General features: G+C 35.1%; 1 protein-coding gene and 1 long non-coding RNA gene across 9 annotated transcripts in view; one reads left to right on the top strand and one right to left on the bottom strand.

Moving 5' to 3' along the window:
• Positions 1-26767, top strand: part of SPATA17 (spermatogenesis associated 17) — an 86445-nt gene that overhangs the window by 33902 nt on the left and 25776 nt on the right. For all 8 annotated transcript variants that reach the window (XR_010359070.1, XM_064414180.1, XM_064414181.1 and 5 more), the window contains 3 exons: positions 517-640; positions 17767-17970; positions 23112-23263. Coding sequence is in view for 7 of the 8 variants with exons in the window: in XM_064414180.1 (XP_064270250.1) it covers positions 517-640; positions 17767-17970; positions 23112-23263 (480 nt within the window). In the remaining variant the exon portion in view is untranslated. The remainder of the gene's footprint in view (positions 1-516; positions 641-17766; positions 17971-23111; positions 23264-26767) is intronic.
• Positions 7074-19503, bottom strand: LOC135297058 (uncharacterized). Its single transcript, XR_010359078.1, has 4 exons — positions 19382-19503; positions 16424-16490; positions 12969-13072; positions 7074-7533 (listed from the first exon to the last, which is right to left on the bottom strand). It is a non-coding gene; the product is annotated as an uncharacterized LOC135297058 (long non-coding RNA).

The raw sequence follows: 26767 nt of genomic DNA, 5'->3' as shown, positions 1-26767 counted from the left end.
TGTCCTATCCCATGTCTGTTATCCTCTCTCATTCCGTAAAATCTCACCTCTCTGCAGATCAGGAGGTGTTGCAAGGCACTAGCTGAAACATAAGTGAACAACCTGTATTTTTATTATAATAGTTTCCACTTAAAGAAATTCAGAGTAAAATGACACTTAGAGGAAAATGAAAGGACATACATGAATACTATTTTATCAAGCTGTAAGCAATGTGAACCTACTTAGAGGAAAATGAAAGGACTTACATGAATACTATTTTATCAAGCTGTAAGCAATGTGAACCTATATACTGCTCCTAATTTTGATCCTTTTAATCCTGTTTTTTCTTAGTTATATCCATGTAAAATCCTGCTGCTGTGGAACTGGAAGAACAGTAATTTTACATTCCAGTGGTTTCAGTATATTGCTAAAGTATAAGAACAAAACACTGTGAAGCTATGAAAGGGTTAAAGTAAACTAAAAGACTAGCATGTCTTTTGTTGTTATAATATAGTTAGCAGATTTATTTTATTACAGGCATGAACTTCAAAAGTATGCAGAAATGAAGGAAAATGAAGAGAAAATGAAAGACCTGGAAAAGAAAGAAAAGGAAAAGAAATACCAAGCCCAAAAGATGCATTACCTCCTTAGCACTGAGCAGGTTGGTAGACCTGTCCCTGACAGCTCATGCAAACCACTTGGGCCCCCAGCCTGACAGAGATAAACTAGCAGGCTGAATGGGACATGACTTGTTGAAAAGATATCACAAAGACACTACTTCGAGTTCAATTTAGTGCTTTTCTATAGGCAAGAGCAGGTACCATGACTATTCTGTGACAGTAGCTCATACAGGCAGCATCAGCACTGCTGGCAGAAAGAGTCCAAGTCAGCAGTTTGATCTGCCACTGTGATAACACAACATGAAGGGCATAACCTCGCTTTAAAAACTCATTTTGACTGGCTTATTGTTGTGTTGTTGCACTTGTCAAGAACTAACAAGTTATTAAGCTGAGAAGGGATTTCATTTTTTCCCCCTTTTTTAATTGAGCTAATGCTTAGGTTGGTGTAGTGTTCTGCTTGTTTTTAGGAGAGATTGTAAATGTCGGGTTTTCAGTTAAAGCTTTTTTTAGAACTCCCTGAATCAGCTTATTTAGCATGATTGTTTTCACTCAAAAATGCCTAATACATGTTAACATTTATTATTAATTCATTTTGTATCAGTATTACTGGTATATTATTCCAAACTTTCTTATGGAAGCTACTTTAAACAGACAGGTAAACATGCCAGTAGATATATCTTACATAAATTTGATATGATTGGTAAAGCTTGTGGGTTTGCCTTTTTTTTTAGTCTCCTCTTGTAAACCTTCATTAAAAAATAAAAGGATTTTGCCTCCATAAGTGTTTAGTGGCTGATTGGTCTTTGTACAGAAATGGAATTAATGTGAAATATTAGTATGAACTAAATGCTTGCTTTTTTGAAGTTGTTAGTCATAATCTGTGTTTAAGAACTGCTAATCCTAAAGAATGCATTAAGTTACACTTAATGACAAAATATTTAATCTTCCCTTCTGCTTAGGAATTATTTGTGATATATCTTGTAGATAGAAATGTGGTTTGATTAACTGGAACTCAATTATGAAAACTCAATGTGTAAACTATGTTTAAGTATTTATTTTTTTTAAGCATAGTATAATATAAGTAAAAAATAGCATAAAAAGTTTTCTCAATGGCTATTAGACAAGGAAGCTAGTTAATGACTTGGATTAGCTCATTATAATTTTTTTTTCCCATGTAGATCTAGGATATTAAGAATAATCTGCACAGTGTTTTACATTGTTTTAAACTATAGAAAATTGTGAATTCCTGTTTTGAATAGTCAATTTATATAAACACATGCATTTAATATGCTTACCTGGAGCACAAAAGTTGTCAGGTTGGAGACATGGAGTGACTTGTGGTCTAGTAAGATTTTAGTAAGCCAGTTCACCTCCAATGATACAGGCTTTGCAAGCTGAAACACTTTTTAAGGAATGGCAAGTAGTTCCCCATTTCAGCCATGGAGAACTGCTTGTAGAGGGCAGCAGTAACTGTTATGTTCTGATGAATTTTGGTTACTAATTCTACAGAATTAGAATTTAGCTAGCAGTGTTTTTAGCTAGCAGAACAAAAAAAATTCTTGGTTTTGCTTGCTCAGATAGTTTGTGAATACTGAGACTCAGAGCCCACAGAAGTTTTTCTTTATGAGAGAATTGAGCTCCAAGAGCTGTCTTTTTTGCAGGTAGTATTTCAAAACATAAGTAAATGTAAAACAATGCTGAACCTACAGACAACTTGAAAACCATCAAAGATATATTTGAAGTTTGCTTACTGTGAGGTCTGTATTCCGCAAGTCCACATAGTTGTAGAATTCGGTATCTTGGTAAGATACAGGGCAAATTATTTCCATGCAGAATTTACTGGTTTAATGTTTTGTGCCTGACATTTCAGTCTCTAAATGTCTGGTTTTCTGTCCTGGCTACAGCTACATCTTGCTGTTTTCAAGCAACAATTAACTGGATTACTGAGCAAGGACCATTCATGTCTCAGTAGAAACAGGCAGCAAAAGTCAACACTTTTGAGTGAGTTAGGAAAACATATCATTTGTAAGCAGGATACATAGCAAATGAAAAGAGGACATTAATAAGCTGGATTTATTGTAGAGTCATGCATTACCTAAAGCCCAGTAAGTTATAGAGATGACTTGCCAAAGTTCGGTTCTCCTCCCCTTCCTGCCATACGCACTGAGATTCAGCGATGGAGCTGAGCCACCTTGTGCATCAAGGCTGCAGGTGTTCAGGCGGGTTGTATGGACAGCATTGAAAAATCTCTATTTGCATTAATTGTTTCAAATATGTCCTATGGTTTGGAATATTTTTGTTTGAATACAGGCAAAATGGGTGAGAAAAGGGGATTTACTTGTTGACAGAAAAGAATTTAGGAGTTGTTGCTCCTCAATTTTTATTAAGAAAGGCATGTCAATTTACATTCTTCTCTCCCAAGCTGAAGACCACAACATCTCAGAAACATCTCAGAAAACATCTCAGAAGTGTGTTTATGTATCTATATATCTATATTTGTATCTTTATCTATATCTATATCTTTATCTATAAACGGGTGTGCCCATTCCTAATTGTTAACAATGTTTTACTTTCAAGAGGTAAAGCTGAAGAATGTGTCAGGAATGTACAGGGATGTCAGGTATGGATGTAATAGCACGGCCTATGATTAATTTAGTGTTTAGTCCTTTTAATGAATTAACTTGTTATTCAAGCATTTATTTCCTTCCTAAAATGTTACTTTATAAAGAAAAACCACTTTCTGGTTGCTCAGTGCAAGAGATTCCTAGGTAAAATACAGCAAGGAATAATTCTATGTGGTGGCAACTTTGTGACTTCAAAACCAAATTCAATTTTAAAAATAGGATTCTCTGTATTTCAGGTTTTAAAATTTTTGTAAAACACAATCTTTGTCTTAAGCATTTTTTTACCTTATCGGGCTGATAAATTTTTGCTTTATGATGAACATCATAAAAATGATATATTTAACAAGTATTTGTCTTAGTTAAGAATATTTCTTATAATTTCCTGTTGGTAGCAAAATTTGTTTTCATAATTTTTACCTGTTTTATCATTAACTGAATTGTGATTTCTTATTGAGTTATGAAACTTAAAAAAAATTTTTATTAGTCCAGAATCACAGTATCGTATTTCCACTACAGTGGTAATGACCTTCTTTTCCCCCAAATTATCATTAATAAATAAACTACTTATTAAATGTGGTTTTCCCTTATAAACATGTTTACCTATGCAGATTATGATTCTATATCCCTCTTTCTGTATTAACAAGAAATTCACTGTAATTGAACAGGTTCTTACTTCTGCTCTTTGTCATATTTTCAAGGCCAGCATTTGTAGTGAGGGCCATCCCCTGCCAAGCGCTGACAAATGACCTTTAAAGTCAACAATGGAGAAAAGCACTTAATATATTCATGGTGCTTAGCAGAAATGGGGATGAAGAGCCCACTTGTGTTGAAATATGTGGTTGCATGATTCCTGTCATTGGTATTTGCAGCCTTTCAAGAAATTTTGTAGTTGGTTTTTGTCTTACAATGGTGATGAGAGTTAGGAGTATGACAGTCTAAATCTGGAGATCCAGTATCAAGCTAGAATGCAGACCTGTGTTGTTTTCAGTATCTGCTGACAGAGCAAGCAGCAATGCTGAAGTGATTCTGTGAGTGGGAGCAGCTGAGCAGCACCTGCAAGTCCACAGTGGGATGGAGAGAAGAAACCAGTGGTAACTGAAATATGGAGCAGAAGCGGTGTCCTGTAAAGTATTGAGTTCAGAAGAGCCCTGTGGAAACAGTGTTCCAAGTGCCACAGCTGAAAAGGTCTTCTGCTATTACATTTTCTCCTGTCATTGAGGAGAGGATTAGAGAATCAGCAGAGCAACAGATTTTTCCCCTTTATAGTTTTTTACTGTAGAGCAAACAGTACTTGATGAGGTAAAAGAGTTTTAGTTTCTCTTTTCTCCATTACTTCTGTTTCTAAACAGATAAACACAATTACTTTTTGTCACACAAAATAAATGTACAACTAGTCCAGGAAGCCAAATTTCTTTTGATCTGCAAAATCTTGAGAGCTTTGTCACACAATTGAACAACATGTACATTGTTAATAGTGGGATGTTATACATGCCTCACTTAAGCTTATCATTGCTGTGGCTATTGGACTGAGTCGCAGCCTCTCTTCTAAAGCTGGACTTCCTGCTCTGTGATAAATCATGCTGAGAGTAGATGAGCTAATGCTGCTCCTCTGTTCTCTGGGAGCTTCTGTTCTATCTGAATTCTTTAACTATTGAGACCTTAAACAATTAATCATGCTGTTATGTGTGTATGTCTACTCTTGACTTTTGTATAGCATCTTCTTTCTGTTAGCCCCTAATTAGAAGACCTGACTGAGTCAGACTTAAGGCTTCTCTGCCAAGCATCCTATCTTTGACAGTGGCCAACAGCACGGCCTAGGGTAGAGGAATAAAATGGAGCAATGGGGCAATATAATTACTGTCAAGAATACTCTCTCAGTTTCCAGCAAACAGTAGTTGAAGGACTTGTAGTTCTTAGCTGTGCAACTTCCTATTTTTGTAATATTTAGATGCTCATTTTTTGCCTCCATATTCCTTCAATTCCTGCCTCTCTTAATACCCAGAGAAGGAATAACCTACACAGGGAGAGTGGGTTAAGAGATCTGGCACTAACACAAGCTCTCAAGTTGTGCTTCGTTGGAAGATCAGCTTCTCTCATTCCCCTTGCAGTGTTGTTTTGCCCATGCATGTTCATTTCACAGCTTTGCTGTCTCTGATATTCCGTCACAGGAGAATATGCAACTGTGAAGTGGCCTATTCTTTCTCCACAATTTCATCTGGTTCTGGGGATTGCCTCTGCCACTCTGAGCAACACTGAAGTCCATAATTTTTCAGCCCTCTTTAGCAAGGTGACAGTTTTTTCTGATGTCCTTGCGCAGTTTGTGAACAGATACTGCTCATAAGATCCTGGTAATTTAGACCTGCAAGGGAAGAGCAAAGTCCATGTATAATATAGGCCCTTTTCATTGTAAAAGTTTTAGAAACTGTGGCAGTCCTTTTAGCAGCAAGACATGAGTTCTCTTTTTGGATTACAGTAGTTTGGTTTTCAGTGCTTGCTTGAGTGTGTCATCATCTGTCTGTTGAATCAAGGCTAGTATGTGGCTGATATTGGCCCACATTTATTCCCATTGAAATAATACTTTGTAAAGAATGACTTGTAAGGATATTATAGTTGGCACTGTAAAATATGAAAGTATTTTGAATAGAAATAGTCTTGAATGAGATGATCCTTTCCAGGGAGATATAAATATGTGAGAAAGTAACCCTTTAATAGATTAGCATTATAGAAAACATTTAAAAAAAAGGCCCAAAACCCCACCTTGACAATAATGTTCTGTAAGGGGGAAGGAAATGTTTGCTATGAGTTACTCTCAAATGAGTAACAGTGAAAAGTCCTAATATCAGCAATGAGAATCAAGTTTTTCCATTTTTACTCTCTCTGTGTACCTCCATAAGCAATTCCATTTTAGCTGAATGGTAACCATTTAGCAAACTTCTCTGAATTCTGTATTAGGGCTTTTGAATATAAAGGAAGTAAAAACCTCTGTTGTTTCTATGAACAGTTTCATTTTGATTCTCTGTATTTACTGTAGATCTCAAAATATCACTTCTATCAAATGTTTCCGTATTTATTTATAATTTTTCCATATTTATTTAGCATTTGTCTGTTCCTAGAGTAAAATATTTTAAATTCAAATTCTATTCAATGCTAAAGTAGTCTTATATTGAATTTTTCCTGTCTACAGAGGTGGCAATTTATAAATATTACACTGACTGCCTTTATCCCCTTTTCACATTACTGGAAATAAGGAGTTAATTCTGTTGAAGTTGCTGCAATTATTCAGGACTAAATGTCTAACGTTCTAAGTGAGAAAGAAAAAAGGCCACAAAATCCTTCCTGAAGCAGGTTAATGAATATTCAGGAGACACAACTGATTAATATGCCTCTAACGTAATGTGCTGTCCTGTAAGAACTTGGAAAACAATTGGTCTAAAATGACACTGTTTGACATCCACTCTGTCTCTGGACAGCTGGCAGTTTTATTCTTATAAAGGTGAGGACTCAGTGGATAAAGCCCTAGCCTTTGATCTTCAGATCCACAGTTTAAGAGACAAGGTTGCAAGTTTGGTCATTTGAGCTTAGTCCTGAGTGAACAGTCCACATCACAAAATAATTATACATAATTTGTTACTATTGGCAGTGTCTGTTCAGGAAAGGCCAAGGACTGATCTAGCATGAAGAATGAATTAGCTCTTACCTTTTACATTTTATTTCTTCCTTCTTTACTGTTGTAATTTTATTATCCTGTCTCTAAAACATTCAGGGGATGAAATTATCATTCATTATAAGTATTAATACCTCTTGAAGATGAGCTAAAATAGTAAATTTTTTTTTATTCTAGGTGCCCCAATCCATGAACATCCCCACCTATCCATGGGTGTTTAATATCCACTGATCGTTTCTCTGCCAAGTAGTCAGATGTTTCTGAGTACTTTCCAAAGCTTGTACAAAGAAAAATCCTCTTTAAATTGAAGAGAAGAGGGTGAGCTTTCTTAGTTCTCAGGCAGGCTTTCAGCTACATTTAAATTGGACTTGTATGTGAAGCACTTCATGCTGCAGCGTTTTGTTTTTATAAAATATGGTTTCCAAAGGGTTCACAATTTGCATTACATCCTTCTGACAGTACTTGTGACAGGTATGTTTGATCAGCAAGCTTTCCTCATATTCACTTCCCATTGGAAGTCAGATGTACCAGTCTATTTACAGGCATTCACTCTAGGAAAATCGTTCCAATCTTGTGCCTCATGAGGCACTGTCCACACCATCTCAGTTCACTTGGAAGGGATCTCAGTTCACGTTGCTCAGTGTTTCTGTCAGAAAGAAGGACAAAGTAAGGTAAACTGAAAGAAGCCAGTAACTGAGCTGTTTGTGATTCTGAAAGATGTTGTACCTGAACGCCACCTCGAAATTCCAGAAATGACCTTTAAGTGATTTGCACACAAAATCAAAAATCTCTGCTTCTCTTAGAATCTGAGTCCAGCTCTTGCCCTTTGGGATAACTGATCTTGAGGACACAGAACTGTAATCCTGCTGCTCAACACACTATCATGGTGATGTAAAAAAGAGGGAAAGAGCTGAAAGCCAAAATATACCTCCAGAATCTATTTGGGGCACCTACTGCCAAAAAAATTTAGTGACAAACCTCACAGCTTCCACAGATTTTCCAGTTTTGCTCTTTTTTTTTTCAGACATTTTTGTTCTCTAGGAAATAGTGGTTATCTCCCAAGGGAGGACAAGTACAGTCAAAGCTAAAACTAAGACTGTAAAGCGTGGTGATCTTCATGCCCAGAAATGGGTAACTGTGGTTAGAGGATGGAAGAAGTGCTGTCTGCTGACACCATAACCTATTTCCTATGCAAAATGCATGGATGTGCATTTCGGATGTGCATTTCACATGTGTTTCTTCCCGGTGTCAGTAAACAGTACTTCCCTCCCATCCACTCTTCTCTGAAGTCTCAGCCTAGCACAAGTGGCAAGTGAAAGTATTTCCAATCAATAATTTCTCCTTTTGGCCCACCACCTAGAAAACAAGATACTCACTTCCTATTCCTTAAAGAAAGTCAGTGAATGAACTTTTAAGCATTATCTGTGACAGTATTGTAAACTCTATTTTGCCTAAAGGCTTCCTGCTATAAAATAATTTTAATTTTTTTGATAACTGGTTAACTGTTCAAAGAAATGAAAGTTTATACAAAAAATTCACCTCTAATTAGAAAGAGCTTAACACACAATAAAATGTATAGTTTGAGTGCTGTTTTATGATTGATCCTATGCAAGCTTAGTTTTTAAAGGTATGTCCCAGTAGATATGGAAATATTTCTCAGAGCTTCTTCTAAATAGCTTCTTACTAGCCATATCGCACAAAGCTTGATATTATATCAGAGTGACATCTCTGTATCTACCATGTATTATAACATTGAGCATTTCAGCCTTAGGAATTTAAAAATCCACTAGCTAGAAGGTCCCTGCATTTAACTGGTCTTTTTCAGTATCTGAATTGCATAATCCCTATTTGTGTGGATTTTTTGTAGACAACAAACTTTGTACTCAATGCCTGTGGGTAGGATTAATGGCAGAGTTTAAAGGAAAAGCTGTGTGATCTATCAAAAAGTGTACATGCTGAGATCTTAGAGAAACATGACCACATTTTGTGTATTACCATCAACTGGGGTGGAAAAAGGGTTGGATTGCTACAGGGTCAGAAAACCAGTAAGAATGAGATATATATTGAATGCTGGCTGTTTGTAGGATATGGTAAAAACATTTAAGAAAGAATCTATACTGCAAGGAAATCACAGTGCAGCACAACATCAGCTAAATAGTTCACAAAGCTGCATTCAGAAATGATGGAACTCCACTGATATTCTTGAAAGTTACTGGTTTAAATTTGGTTGATGCATCTGGTATTTAACCAAGTTGGTGTGAGCTATGGTCTTGCTCAGGTAATTTTTTTCTCCTGTTATATTAGGAGAAGTACATGCTAAGTAAGAGATAATTGCATAAAAGAGAGGTTAGGAATGACATGGGAGAAGTCATGAAGATAAAATACCATGCATGTCTCAATAGCAAACCTTCCTGTTGATTAAGAAGTGGCACTGATGGTATCCTTGCTTTAATGAGACTTCAAGATGAGTGATGCACACACCAGTTCTTTTGTTTTTCAGCTCTTAGGTAACAGAATAGCATAATGGTAAAGTTATTTTGTTAACTTCCACTGTTTATCAATATTCAGTGCTTTGTTTAGTATCTAATATATACTGTTAATTTGGGAATTGTGTCAGTCCTGCAAGGGACATCATAAACACTGTACATCTCCCTCTATCTGTTGTTTGCTTTGCTTTCAGTTTTTCCATTTTAACAATCTTTTAATAAAGTCCTCATCTTTGGGGGTCTTTTTCTGATTATTTCACTCTTTTCTACTAATTTCTGACTACCTTTAGTAGTCAGACTAACATAGTTCTGTTCCCTGATTATTCTTTCCCTATACAATACTACGACTGTTCATTAAACCTCCCCCTCATTGTTTATTGGTCTGATTGCAGTCTGCTTTGCTGTAAACATTCTGTAATGTAAACATTCTGCCACATTCTGAGTTTTTACTCATTGCTTAATCCCATAGGTTTGCTACAGCAAATTGTTTAATAAATCTGTCAGCATATATGTTTGTGAGGGAATACTCACATGTAAGCACAATGCAACAGACATAAGGCACAAGAATGTTACATTGTTTTGGTTGCACCTATGCAGTTTTCAGGAGTAAAACAATTCTCTATTTAGCAATTATGTCCTTGACAAAGGAAATCTCCATATTATTTCCATCTTTACCTGATAGAAAGAGCTTCTCCTCTCTTCTGGTATGTTGTTGCAGGTAACTTCTGATGTTACAAATTACAAGAGTCTAAGTGGTATAATTATAAGGATTTTTCTCAATCCAGTTAGAAAAGAGTGAATTGCAAGGAGATTTTTTTTTTTTGTAGAAAGTTATTGTTTTCCATTATGACAATGGATGGAATTTTAATTTTAAAGATGTAAGTAATATTGCATATGTATTTTAAGGCTCTGAAAACTTCTCACAAGATAAATAATTTTAGCCTCAATACTGTGTGTGTGTTTACAGGCAGTTATTGAGACACACAAGAATAAATTCACTTTCAGAGATTATTTTTCAGACTAAGTTCTTTAATTCCCACTAATTCAAGGTGGTTATAGAAGCAGGTTTCTTTTCAGAGATTCTTATATTTTGTAGGGTATCCTATATTCAGCCTAGCACTTCTTAAAGAGAAAATTATAACAATAAATGGAATTTCCCATTCCTATTTTTAAAATAAAGCCATTCAGCAATTAATTTGTATTTTTCTGCTTGTTTTGAAGTCAGAGGTCAAATGAGAAGACAGCAAGAGAACTTTGAATTTGCTGTCCCTGTATTGTTTCTTCATCATAAGAGTATTGTTTCCCATGCCATCACTCACTCATTCAAGTTATTATCCCTGATCTAGTCAAGTCATCAAGAGCCTGCATAAGAATTAGATTTGACAGAGTAAGCCTCAGTCAGAGAGACAATGAAAGGTGGATGCTTTTTTGGGATGTATCTGTATCTGCTGGGCTACTGTGTTTTGGATATTGTGCCACAATATTTCATGCAGAAAACTAAGATAATGTTTCTCTTTTGTCTTGATGCCTAAATGACCAAGCACTTGATACCTGTTTGGAGACTCAATTGCAGTGTTGTTTCCTGCAATTGAACTTTGTGCCTTGCATGTTTAGAGGTTGGTATTATGGTCTGTGGCCAGGATACTGGACTTGAATATTTCCTTAAGACCTTACTGTACAGTCCATAAAGTTGCTGTTTACTTATACAAGTGCATTTAAGCTGTGATTGCACAATTATTTTGATATCAAGCTAACATTTTACAGATTAAAAGGACTGAGCCAAGTTTTCTGAAGGCAGAATAACAATAATTAATGTTTCAATTACTCTATTTAAACAGAATATATATTAAGCAGAAGACAGATAATTAATCCTACTTGAAAGAAAATACACCATTCATCACTCATTTATGAATTCTTCAGTCTCTTCATAAAGGCAGTATCTCAAAGAAAGGTAAAATACCTTAGTGGCAATAACAGGCTTGGTCCTCTGGTTCTTATTTAGATTAAATTCCTGAGAGTATTTTTCAGGGATTAGAGGATCAGGTCTGAGGAGTAGCATTAGCTCAGTGAGAATGGACCTACATTTATAAGCTGGGTGAAATTCTTCCTATTGTCAGGCATAGTAAAGATGTTTTATCTCAAACCAGAATGTTAAACCATACTACGGTATTTTTCCTAACATCTGCATAAACTTTACAATGTATTTCTTAATTGTTAATATAAAACTCTGTTTACATTAGTTAAAGAATTGCAGATTGTTGCTAGTAGGATACATTCTACTGAAGCTTAAATATTTTGATGTTTCAAATTTGAATTCATGGACATAGTCTTACTATACTTGTTGCTAGAACAGTGTTTACAGATTTTTTTATAGGTATTCTTTCTTAAACAATTCTCATATAAAGTCTTGGCATTTTATTTTCACTAAATATGAAATATTCTGGAAGTCTGTAAAAATCTGGTTATTTAGAAATTTAAAATTCCTTCTTTTAACAGACATATTTGCAGCGTTATATAAACACTTATTTCCTTGTGAATCGTTAATGTTGAAGGTATTTCTTTTCCTTGCTAGAGAAACTATATCTGGGGATTAACAGGATTGTTCACTGGAATTCATGTGGAAGCATAACTGCAGTAGCTGAGAAATGATCATGTTTCCTTTTAGTTCTCAGCAAGAGTAATTGAATGTTGAATATCTTACTAAACGCTGGACTGTGACAGTGTGTTAACACTCTGACTATCTCCTAACAGCAGGGCAATTATTTGCTGAGTGGGATTTTTATAAATCCCCTGGCAGTAGTATGTCCTGATAATTATGATGAAGTGCACTGGTCAGTGTTGATTCAGCAATCTCATCTCTAGCAAATATTTCATTCACAGCTCTCCTTCATGCTTTTACTTTTATGGCTTTTAAAGATCTCTTACCTCTCTTCTCAGCTTGCTTAGGTTTTTTTACAAATTACAATGGAGCAAGAAAGGATTTTCAAGTTAAGTCCCTATTTTGTTGGAGTATTTTCTTTCTCATTTAACTCCTCATTAAAAGACCAGAGTGAAAAAGTAGCACTTTATTTAGGTCCTTACTGTGATAACCACTTGTACAAGCTTCCTCCCTCAAAGCTGTTTTTTTCAAGATTAAATGACTGTTAAATTAAACATTTATATTCATGATATATGTTGATTATTTCAGTCATTCAGAGTTGACATGAAAAAGTAATTAGAACAGAGCACATCTTTATTATTGCTTAGTTAAGTTACAGTAAAAATATGTAAATAGATCAGAATACACTTTCTATTGATTTAATCCTTGCAATCTATCTTCACCTCAACTTTGTCAATTTTTCATTTTGCATGTGTGTTATTATTTGCAGCACAATAGCTATCCTATATCTTAGAACTTATTTGGTCTGCAGTTTTTACATAGACTTCAAAAGCTCAGCCAAGAAGTAGGAAAGAAGACTAATAAATAATTAATTAAAAAATTGAAGTTGCAGAATCTAAACTGCTCAGGATTTATTATGCCACTTGGGATCACCTATCTTTCTGATGAGCTGTCCAGCATATCAACACACCCTTGTTTTTCCCCTTCTATCTGCACCTTTTTCTTTCCTTTCTCTCTTCATTCTTTCAATTTCTTTTGCTGCTGCCTTAATTCATAGTTTAGCTTTCAAGGCAATTCCTTAATAATTTTCTTCTTTTATTCTGGAAAAAAAATAATTTGGACAGAAAGAGTTAACTCTTGCTCTCTGTATTGAAGTGATAAACAAACAGGAAAAGACCAAAATGGATATTCTTTAGTACTGAGTAAATACAGCATTAGTGGTGGAAGCAATTCAGACTATAAAATCCCTAAATCTTTCCTTGATAATGTTTATTAAATTAGTATTTCTTTCCTTATGATTTTTTCTTCCTTTATATTTGAGCATTAATTATAAGAATAACAAAATGACTGGGAGGAAATGATAGAGTATTAGAAATGCAGAAGGATTCAAAATATTAATGTAATGCTAAGGATGACTGCGTAACAAATGGTACATTTGCCAGTATGCTTGACCTGACGCAATTAATATTCCAGGTCACGCTTGGGTTTCCATGATGGAAGGTCGGAGGCAGACAATTCTAGGGGAAAATATATCTATTGTATTACTCATTTCTCTCTCTCACGCTTTCTTTTTTTTTTTTTTTTTTTAATTTTCCCTGACAAGTCAGAACCACCATCTTAAAAAAAATATCTCTGCTTTCACAACTCATTTGCCATATTCACCACTGGGCCACTGTTCACCAGAAGGGCCTGATGTAAAGAGGTCAGTAAGAAGCTATTAGCAGAGTCTCCTCCTGAGATTTCTTTGGTCTTATTGAGGTGCAAGTTAGTATGACAGTACTGCAAATAACTCAGCTGTAAGTTTTTTTAACAGTTAGCACAGATTTCCCCATAGTGTTTGTCACTTTAGAAAATTGTTCCTGGGAATGAAGTCCTGAAAGCTGGCTTTGACAGAGACCCTTCTTAGTGTTGAAGAGCATGGATACAGAAAAATGTGTAATTCTCCTTGCAGACCAGAGGTGCTTTTTTGTAATGTATGGTAATATTTTGGAGTGTTACATATTTTCTTATAGACTAATAGTGGGGGAAATATTGAAATCACAGTATGGGATTCCAAGACAGATACTTTTCTACTATTGAAAAAGCAGTATTAAGTACAGTGGTTTTGTGGTTGAGAGAGTATTTTATTAAAGTAGGGAAAGAAAATGAAGTAATGCTTTTAATACATTGTACTTGTCTCAAGAAGATATGCAAATGTATTAAGTACCAAAGGCTTTGATCCCCCAAATTCTTAGATTTCTATAGACTGCCAGCTCCCTGCAGAGGACAGAATGGATAGGATATTCATCATCACATTGCACAGTGCAAGAAATTCCAAAAACAAGCCTAAAACTTGCAGAGATATTTTTTAAAAAGAATGGAAGCAATTTTTCCAGTGATTGATCTAAACTGGAAAGTAGACTCAAACTCATCCCCTTGTCTCTCCTACCAAACTTTACCAATTTTAAATCTAGGCCTAACCTTACCACAAACCTTAGGGAATTTAGAGCATAGTATTAATTTCATCTGTCTAGATACTAACTCTATTGATTGCTTTATTATGTGTCTTGTTGAATACTTCAACATATATAATTAAAATGTAATTAATGTATAAATATAATAAAAAAATTAAATATAATAAAATATATAAATAAATAAATATAATAAAAATATAAATATAATAAAAAAGTAATTAATGAGGATTGATGGAAAAATCATTATTTAAATATGCACTTTGTAGTCAATTTTGACCCAAATCTTACAAAGAGTTTTACCTGTAGAAGAAGCAAAAACTTTTAGTGTGTGGTTGGCCTCTCTAAACTACAAATCCATTTTCATAGTTGGTATAATATCTGTATCCATTTAACTTGAGAGTATGTAAAAAAAGGGCAACAAAAGATGATTCTTTGTTAAGACACCTTTTCAGCAATAATAATTCCAAAGACATGGAATCAATGGATTTCCACATTTATTATGGGTACTTTTGGCTTCATTAAAAGTGCTAAAAGCCAATTTTATTAGTGCTCTTGGTGATACTCAGTACCATTTCACAGTGTTTGAACCCTTTATGAACTATATTTTTTTATTACTGCCAAACATTTAATCGAATAAGCACAAAATAGAATATACACAGTATTTTAATAGAGATTGCAAAATGCAGTTTCAGAAAGCCATTTTACTCACTGAGGCACCTACACTATCTCTCAGTGTAACTAAAAGAAGTACCTAGACAGAACATCAATTTAAGTTTTTCTTGCACTTCATTCTCCAGAGGAAGAATATTTAAATTATTTCAGATACTGTATTTTTACACTCTGGAGTAACAAACCCAAATCCCAAACCTGTGTTATGTAGATTGAAATAATAAAATAATAATAATTTTTTTTCAGTTAAAAAGTTAAAAATATTTCCTCCTCAATTTGCTCTTTATCATGTTTTAATTTTTTAATTTTTTTTTAAAGGCTTAAAAAGGGTTGTAAATTTTGGGAAGACTCATCCCTGATCAGGATTTGCTACCAATCAACAAATCCATGTCTGCTAACTTTAGAGAGTTGTTTATTATGCCTTAGTGTTTTCTTCCAGATCACCCTGATTCTCAGTGATGAGCATGGAGATGTTTCTCATCTGGATAATATTTAAATTTTCACTGCTATTGTCACATAGCATGAGAGCAGGATCTCTCCCTGGGGCTGGGAACCTTTGCACGCTCGTGGCATGGCTAGAACACAATCTCCACAGCTGAGTATGGGTGGTGTAGGAAGGAGTGGAAAAATGAAGAAACAACATAGTGAGCAGTTCAGTGAAATATGTAAAAAAGGTTATTACTTTTCTATTTACTGTCATCAATATAGTGAAGGCAAAAAATTAATTTAGCACAATGTAGGCTTATCCAAAGGCTGTGGTAGGACTAATGAGTGAAGTGGTATGATGACCATGGCATAGAGATGGTTTGTGTATCTCCAGTAAGGGATCTTATTTGTGTGAATCAAATGCATTCCATTTGTATGGAATTCATGTTGACTGTGGAATTTTATATTTGAGAGAACTTGTGTAAAAATTACATGGTGTAACTGCATTCAACAATTGTGGAGGAGTGCAGTAAATTCCAAGACAGCGCATGGAACTTGTCTTTATGTAGCACTTACAGACAACCAAGTGGTCACAGGCAAAGCTCTACTGGGCTAATAAGAAAATTGCAATATAACAATGCATGAAGTACTATGAGAATAATAACAGCATGAGAAGAATCTGTAACTTTGTGGGATGTTTATGTGAGTACAAGCCAGATCCGCAGAACAAAAATTTAAGTTGCAGCTGGACTTTACAGATCATAGAGATAATTTCCCTTTCACTCCAGTGATACTGCTTGTCTGCTCTTTGAAGCATGGATCCCTGCCATTCTCATTTGGCATCCTGAGGAGCTGAAGGAACCGCCAGTGGTTTTTTGGCATGCATATGTTTCCACCACTTACCTCTATTCAAGTTCTCTTTTCCACTGTACATTTCACCCATCATTGAAATAGATTGTATAGGGTATACCTTAAGAGGGGAACAAATAACAGAGGACCAAAATAAATTGTCATTAGACCCATACATCTTACAAATGAAGAATGTAGCTTTTAAAATTTTGAATAGCCCAACACTATCTTGAATAAGCCGAATACTTTTTAAAAAAAGTTGTTTTTTTTTAAAAAAGTATGTGTTAGACACTGTTTTATATGTACTTTCTTTAATTTTTTTGACGCAAGAAACTGGAACTTCCCAGTAGGATATGTTAATAAAAAATGCATTGGAGCTCACTGGGGAGAGTTCTGTCCTCTCAGCCCCAAGATTTTAATACTATATTAGGAGGCTGATGCCCTATACAGTTTTCTCATGGGTCCTCAGTAGTGCTCCAAAAGAGCAATACAAGATTTTAAACATTTACTCTTTTCCTTAACTTTCCCTGCATCTTGAAACCAATTTCTTTCCCTACTACTTTTATTCAAGGTTTATTAGTAATTATTAGTAATAATTTATTATTATTATTTATTTGAATTATGATAAATGCAAAAGACAATATATTTTAACTGAGCAAGTCTACTTTAAAAGTTTTAGTATACCTTTGTAGAAAATATAATTATTTTTAAAGTAACCCAGTATCTTTAAATTAATTTTGATATATTTTCATCATATGTCATCTGTTTTATGAGAATTTAGTGGCTTTGTGCAATATGGAAAAGGAATTCTTATATTTAACAGTTCATAATTAATTCAGTAAACTCACATATGTCTCTTTGGGGAATTGTTTATATACAACTGATAAAAAGCTACATATATAGATATGATTTGGGAACAGATTGTCACATGATTTTGACTTGTCAGATATTCACAGATTGTTAATGATGTAGATTGCTAAAACAGAATTTGAAATGTGTTTTGTATCAATAGTTGTTATATTATACCACACTAGTCATACAATCAATGATGTAAAAATTATCAAAAAAATATCAAATTCAGTGGCAAATGAACCTTTTTATTTTAGTCACAATTTAGAAATCATTGTGCTAATTTTTTTGTTTTTTACATGTTTTGTGCTGTTAAGTCTAAACACATTGTAATAGCTATTCAGGAATTTATCGTGGATATTTTGTTGGGAAAAAACAATTATTGGATTTTGATATTCCAAAAATTCTCTTCTATTTCTCCTTAACTATTTCTCCTAACTTGGCTGATTTACTTTTAAAAGCGCAACAGGTGCCACTGTCTGATTTTGTTCATAGTGTATGTAGAAATCTAAATGAGTTAAGTCAAAGAAGTCCCATTTTCTGCTCAGATTCCAGGCATCTACAATTCGCCATTCAGGAAATCTCCAGATCCAATGGAACTGCTGCTACGGCAGTCAAAGCCACTGACCCACAGAAAGCAGCAAGTGAAGATCCCCCTTGCTGATGAGCTCTATGGCTGGCCAACCTGTAAAGAGCCTCCAGCTTTTGTCACATCACTGCCTCTGCTACCTGCTGACAGACAGAAACCTCAGGTAATGTGTTCCAGTGACTCTGCAGCAGCTTTTGCTCAGATCTTTTATCAGAGATTATCACAGAATATCCTGAGTTGGATCATCCCTTTTGTGAATATTTTTTTAAAACATAAATCTAGTGCTTGCATTGAAGATATAAAGTATTTGACACAGATTTGACTTAATTAGGTGTTATTTAGGTGTTATGTAGAAACAGGGAAATATAATTCTTTATATGTTGCTTTTATCCTTTGGGAAGAAATGTGTAATTTATTATATTTCAAAGGCATGACCTGATATAATTGAGTATCAATATTATGATTAATTAGAGCTAGAATTCTTTCAAATTTAAATCATTTTAAAAAAGGAGAAATGAAAGGTGATAGGAAAAATTAAGCAGTTGTGATAACTTTGTCCTCAGTTTGCAATTTTTTCCCATATGAAGACTGAGGCATCCTTTCAGTTCAGAATAGTTCCTGCTCTCTTGTGTCCACTAGATGTGTGAGAGCTTTAATAACAAAAATTTCTACATGTTCTGCTCCATCACAACCAATTTGCCCAGCTTCCATTATTAACTGTCATAGTCTCAATTTTAACTTTAGTTGATGTCACTGTATCTGGCAGGTAGATTTTTCCCTTTTCTGTGAAGTTATGGACATCTGTGACATAATGCATTAAAGGAATGTCTCCCAAGATCGCAAAACAGCTTTTGCCCCCTTATTATAAAACCTGCTGGGAATGTGACCAATATATACAGCAGAAAAACTTTTGAGAACTTTGTGTTCCACACTAGATGACAATATAATGACATGTAGCTTTTGCCAGTAGGTGCCTTATACAAGTACTTTAGGGATAGAAATATTTTGACTTTCCCTCTATTCTGAAGAATTCTTCAGTTTGTCCAGTCTACTGGATCTTCTACTTAGCTCTCACATACACTTTCCATGCTGGTTTCACTTGGAGTGACATGACATCAGAACCTCTGACACTTTTCCATTTTGTACTCCATTCTATATATAAATTTCCTTATTTGTATCTTACTTAGAAAGACAATACTTCTAAATGAGTCCTTCTTAGCAACTTCTAGTGAAACTATCACCTATCTGCAGAATTGTAACACCTTGAGCAATAAGCAATGTGTATATCTATATCTTTAATGGTGTTTTACTCCTCTGAATCAATATTGTTCTCTACCACTCTCTGAGAGGAGAGCCTCTCTGAAAGGAAGCTGTAAGCCAGGTGGGGGCTGGTCTCTTTTCAGACAACAGGACAAGAGGACATAACATCAAACTGTACCAGGGAAAGTTCAGGCTGGACATCAGGAAGAATTTTTACACTTAAAGGTGGCCAGGAATTAGAACAGGCAGACCGAGGAGCTGGTAGAGTCACCATCCCCAGAAATATTCAAGAAATGAGTTCACATGGCACTTACTGCTATGGTTTAGTTTGACAAGGTGGTCTTTGGTCAAAGATTGGACTCAATGATCTTGGAGGTCTTTTACAACCTTTATGATTCTATGATTCTAAGAATGTCTGTGATTCTGTGATTCTAAGAAGGCCTGTGAGAATGCCTTTGTCCTTCCTTTCTTGTGTTCTCTGTATCTTGACTGCTTGAGATTCCTCATAGAATGACCTCATTGACTCACATTAGAATTGAGACAAAGTGTGAGCCAACAAGCAGTTTGGGTGATTGGGGAATTTGGAGTTGACATAAACATGACATTATAGCTTTACCTTCTGGGACCAAGGGGGTTGTGACAGTCCTTGAGCAGGATGTGACTGGTTGCATTGTCTCTCAGGAAAGAGGAAAGCTTTTGCCTTGTGAACATGGTGCAGGAATCAGGCTTTAAATAAATAGGGAACTCACAGTTCTTCCATTGTTAAGGTGCTCTTGCAAAATTGCTTTACTGTATACAAAGTATCTTACAAGCTTCTGCTTGGATTTGGAATATTTTATAGACCTTTCTAAGTTCAGACATATGCACAGCAGTCATGCACAGATAGCCTTTTAGAACAAACCAGAAGAGTTCTGTTTATTTTCTGCACCTCAAAGAGGGAATTTACTATATAATACTTTAATCCTTTCAGCACCCTGGGATGTACACTGTGGGGTAAATTTTCAAAGCACAGCACATGGATTTAGCTGCCTGACTTTTACTGATGTTAATGGGAGTCACACGGCTAAATCCCTGCACAACACTTTGACAATTTGGGGTTGTATTTCTAAGAAAAGGACACTGGTTTGAGCTGATGAAACAGCTGGAAATGAAAACCCATCAGAACACATCATCCCGAAAGTTGTCTAGTGTGGCTGTAAGAAATTTAATTACTAGATATACTTGTGTTCTCGTTCTTTGTGGTAAGACTTTTTGGCACCAAGCTTCATTTTCTAATATCTGCCTGGCTCACTTGTTATTTTTTCAGGTATCTAAAAATTTTATTGCCCCTAGGTTTGGATATTTTATATGAGGATGCCAATCATATATATATTCAAAAGAAAAAAAAAATTAACTGTCTTTCAGTTTTCTCTTAGGTAAATGGGTATTTAGCATTTAATAGGTAAGATCTGTGTGTGTAAGATAGTGTATTTAAAAGAAAGATTTTAATGATACTTCTACATCAGTTAGATCTATCATTTTTATTACTGAGTTAACTAGAATTATAGTTTGATAGAAACATGGATAATGCTAAAATTAGTCATCTATTCACTAAAAGGCGTTAATAACAGAATGCACATTACCATTTAGATCTTTTGCATGCTGTTATCTGTTGTGGAATGGGGACAGTGAGGAATGTATAATTTAATGCACACCGTACTTTTTATCACGAGTTTCTGATGTTATGATAAAGTAGTAAAAATACTGATCTGCCATCCCTTATTTGGCAAACCAGTTGGTATCAAGAAGATTTATGCTACTCAGTACAAGTACCAAACACAGAACATAGAGCCGTGTGAGCTTCCTTCAGGGTAAATATTGTTGGTTGACTCATACCATTCTTTTCCTAGCTTGACCTCCCAATAAAGATTTCCATTTTGAAGCAGGGTGCCTGAAACACTTGCAAGCATTGTCAACTTGGAAACATTTTCTAAGCACCAATCTACCAGACTTTCCCCAAGTCTTATTCTTGTAAATGGAAATAGACACATGGACTTTTTAGAGGTCTTCATTTAAGATACATTCTTGAGATCCCTATTACTAAGTAAATTTCTTCAAATACATTATTCAGAGGAACAGAAAAATCCTCATGGAATGTTTAGAATTATCTCAATATTCTAATATATATACTCTGCTTTCATTAGTGATGTCATGGCCTTATTTTGAATGACCTTTGCTTAGTTACATCCTTTCCCCCTCTCCTTCTATTAGTTGTTGTAATTTTATTTAAACTATGGACTGGGATTTTTCTTGTATCTACCTCCTAGTTAGGCCTCAGAAATTAAGATGGAGAAAACCCCTTGCTTGGATATCTGATTGGGCCCTTATCCTGGAGGAATAAGAGTCAATACTTTTCAGTGAAGAAATAATACAATATTCTGAAAGACTACTTTTAAAAGCAAACATGTTTTTCTTGGTATTATTTGGTAATAGTACTTTTCTTCCTTCCTTCCTTCATATACCCACTTACTGCAAACATCTTGTAACACAATATTGATTTTTTATTATAAATTTTAAACTTTTTTATAACTTGATCCTCAGGTTATATATCACTAGAACATTGTTGACTAGTTTTAATGACCTGTTCTAATATTGATTAGTCTCTCATGGGCAGGCAGTAGTACTTTTTATTCTGTTTTAGGACTTCTGTGTTCTTTTAAAATGAACATATTTTTTATGCAGACATTGAAAACAGAAGCAAGAAAATATCTGCAAGAAGTGTAAATATTACGCTCATTTGCTTACTGGGACCTTTAAAAATATCTCCAAGTCTTGGTGCTGTGCCTTTAAAAAGTAAAGTTCCAATAAAAATCCATTAACTACTTTTAAATATAGCAATCCTCCTGTCCAGCTGTGAAAAGTACTAGATGATACTTATTTGCCATTTGTGTTATTTACGGTCCATGACTTTTATGGTAACTGGTTCCTATTATTGGTTTCTATTAATGTAAAACATAAGTGAACATAAATGAGGCGTGAATCATTTCTTTTTATTAGCCCCACAGTCTTCACTCAGTGCTTGCAGTAACTCCAGCTGTGACTTGTTAGTGATAACCTATTTAAAGAAGGATATCTTTAAGAATAAAGGCTGTGATTAGGATTCTTTGTCTGTTCATAGTTTCAGAAGGTTTTGCTAGTTCATTGCAAGATCAACAACGATGAAAATAAAAATTAATTTTAATACTCCTAAGCTCGGCCTTGCCATTAAACTGCCAGGAGTGGCACAGGCACTAATTATATTCCAGGTAAGTTCTTAAGGGTTAATACTTGAAGTGAGATATACAGGATATGTTACTTCAGCAGCTCAGGAGAGGACTTCCTGCTGCTATTTATCCATGTTGTTAAATGGTAGATACTGATACAACCAGTTATTAAGCAAAATACTCTGGAAAAAAAAGGCATATATGTGTAATTTTTAAGAATTACAAAGTTAATATGAAATTAGACCTTTCAGAAATGGACTGTATGCCAATAGTACTGAAGCAATGCATTTAAATTCTATTAGAAGAATTGTATCTTAAGCCATGCATTAGGTTCCCTTCCAGGATCCCTTCCAGGTTCCCTTGCAGTTGGGTTTATAGCTACATTGAAAAGAGCGTGTTCTTTAAAGTTTGTTCTCTGCCAAGTAAAATACTTAAGTTTTCTGCTTAAGCAGAATTTAGATATAGTTAAGGCTTGTTTTTTATTTCACCAATATTCTTTTCTAAGTAAAAAGTTTTCTTAGTCAGTTCTAACAATATATTTGTTTAAAATGTTAACTAGTTATTAGTAATTAAATAAATTTGGAATGCACTCTCTTTGAAGCTTTAGAATATGTTATCAACCTTTGTTATTTGTAAGTCTCTATCAAAATGAACAGCTTTAATTATTTTTGGGGGAAGAGTCTTGCTACACTACCCAAACATTTTGTGTCCTGTTTCATCAGTGATGTGCCATGAATAAAAGAGGGGAAAGAAAAGAACTGTAACCCCAAACAGAGCACTTGTATTATCCTACACCTTTCAGGGGCCGTTCCGCAATCCTGCTGAAGTGTTGCGGCAGCGCTACAAACCTGTGGAACCAACCCTGCGAGTGAGAGAATCAATGTATTCACCACCAGCCAAGGCCAGAGAGTCAACACTAGGGAAGGAATGGAGAAATCCCACCCATGACAATGAGTGAGTTCTTGGCTCTTCTTATATTGTTGTTAGAATGTTTTCTTTATTCCATTGCTTTCAGAAACCTTTCATGCCTGACAACATGAAATGTCAAACCTGACAGCTTACTAGAAAACATTTTATGTATATACTTCTAAATTCTGTGTCCTCAGATTATAAACTACTCAGGGCAGAGACCCTATCTTGTAACTCTGTGACATGTGCCATCCGTATCTATGAGTGTCTAAAAGAACTTGTAATAGTAATAATATGTGATGCAACAGATGGCTTTAATGGGGACTAAGAAAACAAATGCAAATTCCATCTTGCCAAATGCACCTTGCCAAGGAATAAAAATACCCTTTCAGTCTTCATATTCTGGGAGCTTACTGGTTATGGGAGGAAAAAAATGGTGTTGTGTGCCAGTGAGACTTGTTGTCTCTCCCAGAAGAGTATCACAGCTCACTTGGAAAGAGAGGGAGCCTATGTTGCACGTTAGAACATGATACAAAAACTAGAATAATCTTTGAAGCAGTTTGATTTCCTAAGCCATGGCAGCTGTAATAGTGTCAGACAGGCCAGTTCTTTTACATAAAATCTCAAATACAGGCATAATCCATCACAAAAGAGTAAGGCTTCTGTCCCAAAAGATTTAAGACTGTTGCCAAAATATTTCCTTTTTTTTTGTTTGTTTTGTTTTTTGGTTTTTTTGGGGCTTTTTTTTTTGTTTTGTTTTGGTTTTTTTTTAGCACAATGACTGTTAAACACTGTTTTGTCCAATCATAACAAAAGCCTACTAAGTCACTTTCTCTGGCTTTGTAGTTAACTAGAAAAAGAATTATGTTTTGCCAACCTTTTCCTTGAATTTACTGCTCTTGGCAATCCTTTGGCCCTTCAATACCAGAATTCAGGACAGAAGGGAATCACTCTTCCTCATGAACAGCCTGTGATCACTGGCACATGATGTTTTGCTATCTTTGATCTGTTTTAGTGCTTTTTATCAGCTCCATGTTGCTATGTGTCAGCTTCAGGACTGGGACTTAAGAGTGCCAGAATCAATTGTGTTTACATGGTTTAGCTTCTATGTTTTTATTGTTGGACCATTTCCCCCAATTTAATATTAATAGTATCTTTGAATGAAAATTGTATTCAGAAGCAGTTTTGAAATGAAAAAAATATTTTACTTAGACTACTTTTTCACTTTTGGACAACATTTTTGGTGGGGGGTTTTTTGTTTGGTTGTTTTTTTGTGGGTTTGTTTGTTTGTTTGTTTAGTGAGAGATAACACTTTTTATTCCTTTCATACCAAAATCATAAGTGACTTCAATTACAAGTACAAATATACTCCCCTTTTCTATTTCTCTCTGTATTCTTTCATGCACTGTTGTAAGGAGAAGGAAACGGCTTAATTTTCATAACTCAGCATACATTTCTGCTTTTTTTATTTTCCTTTTTATATAAAATTTGTGCTGGTGAAATTTAAAAGAACCCCTATCACTAGGTAGTAATTAATACTTTACCTCTCATTTAAAGTGTTTTTTTCACTGAATTAGTTGTTACTGATGCCTTCCAACTGAGGATAAATGATGTTCTTCATTTATAGGCATGACTACATTGCCCAGTCTTTATTTGATGAAGTTTACCCCAGATATTACTGTGTCAACACTTTCAGAAGGTCAAATCTTGCAATAAATGTTTCACTGGCTCTTCAGTGAGGGAATTGTGAAGATTTGGTCTTGTGCAGTTTAAATTTGAAGCCTCCAACTTTGGTAGATATTATTTCATGTGGGTCTTTATTTACCTTATGGGTAAGGAAGCATTTAATACCATCCTTAATGCACAGAAGCAATGTCCCAACAATCAATGATTCTCAGCTTCATGCACACTAAATGCAGAGTGTATTACACATTTTCAGGCCATGAACATTCCATTTGTGCTTCTTATTCAACCAGCCATGCAAGGGTCACATCTGTAACCTTGAAAAGGTGATAACAGAGCTGCAGGTCATCACCAGGACTAATGCTCACTGGTAATGCTGCAGCTGCTGCATGGGATGTTGGTCTGCAGAGAGGAGCCAGCAAAGGATTACTCAGATTCTACAGTGTTTTTTTTCTCAGCAGTGTCTATTGTGAATTGACAAATTTCCATTTCTTGCTATGTAATTGTGTACTTTGGGAATTTATTTCTTCCTGGTGGTGCTTCCTATGCTGATTATTATTTTGTTTTAGAAAATAAAGAGAGAATGAGCAGCAGAATGATGTGGCATTTATTGAGAAATCTTGTGTTTGCATGAATGACATTTGCATTGATATGTGTATTTCCAGAGTACGTATTGTGTGGGGTCACACAATAAGATTGTTGCCATGTACCTGAAATTTTCAGCAACATTCAGAATTCTCACACACCTCTTTTTATCAGTGGTTGTTTACAGGATGATAGGATGAGTGTTGCAAGCTCTGAGAAAGTTCTTGTGTTTGATAAAATGCACAAAAACTTTGGAAAAGGTGTGAGAGAGTTTGAGGCAGGCAGAAGCAATGAAACCAAAAGAGAATATATTGTTCTCACTTAAAGCAACTGCTAGAATTTCCTTTTCTGTAATGGAAAAGCAACTGGGTAGTCCAGCCTAATAAGAATGATTCCTCTTTCTCACGTAATTGAAGCTGTTACTACCTTATTGTGCTATTTTTCATACAAATGAAGTGATTTCCCCCTCCACTTGGATAAGAATGACAATTGCATTCCTTTGGGATAGCCATTTAATATAGCGTCTAGTTGGAGACAACTGCTGGATCCAGCAGATTTAGAAGAAATATAAAAAGTTCTTTCCTCAGTTGTGTGCAGGCACATGCTGGCCTAATTTTCCAGAGAACAAAAATATAAATTATTTTCATTAACTTTGATGAAATCTGTCTCATATAATATATCTCACACTTCGAAGTATACTATTAAACATCTTTATGAAGTCAACAAACATCAGAACAAGATGCAGTGTGGTGATAGCAATAGTGTAAGGCTTAGGTTTCCTAATTTATTGTAGGCTTCTGGCATGACATAAGAAACATTATCTCAGCTGCTGGCTGTGTCTGTGCTCAGTGCTGTGCTGAAGATGCACAGCCTGGTCCTGGTCACACTGGTTCACTCATGTGCAGCAATGTTTCCACATCCTGCCTCTCCTGTGCTGTGTGAATACAGCCGCACCCAGCTCCTCATGGATTTATTTCCAGCAAGATCATGTTTTTCTTTAGAGCAGCTGAGGTGCTGCTGTGCTGCCCTGTGCTGGGCAGGACAGAGACACTTGCAGAGGAATTAGTGACCTAAACAAGCTCTGTACTTGGAGAGCATTGATGTTATGAGCTGCCGGGTATTAATTATAAGAAAAGTTCATATGCAAATCACTTTAGAGTTTTTAAAAAATCTTTTAATTTCTAGAGTTATAAAATATTGTACTGTATTTCTGACTTAGCTGCAGTGAAAATAGCTACTACATTTTTTGTCATGCAAACACAATACATATAAAAACTTGTT

This window comes from Passer domesticus, chromosome 3 (genome assembly GCF_036417665.1).
Source record: "Passer domesticus isolate bPasDom1 chromosome 3, bPasDom1.hap1, whole genome shotgun sequence".
Lineage (NCBI taxonomy): Eukaryota > Metazoa > Chordata > Aves > Passeriformes > Passeridae > Passer > Passer domesticus.
This window is presented reverse-complemented; position numbering and strand designations above follow the sequence as displayed.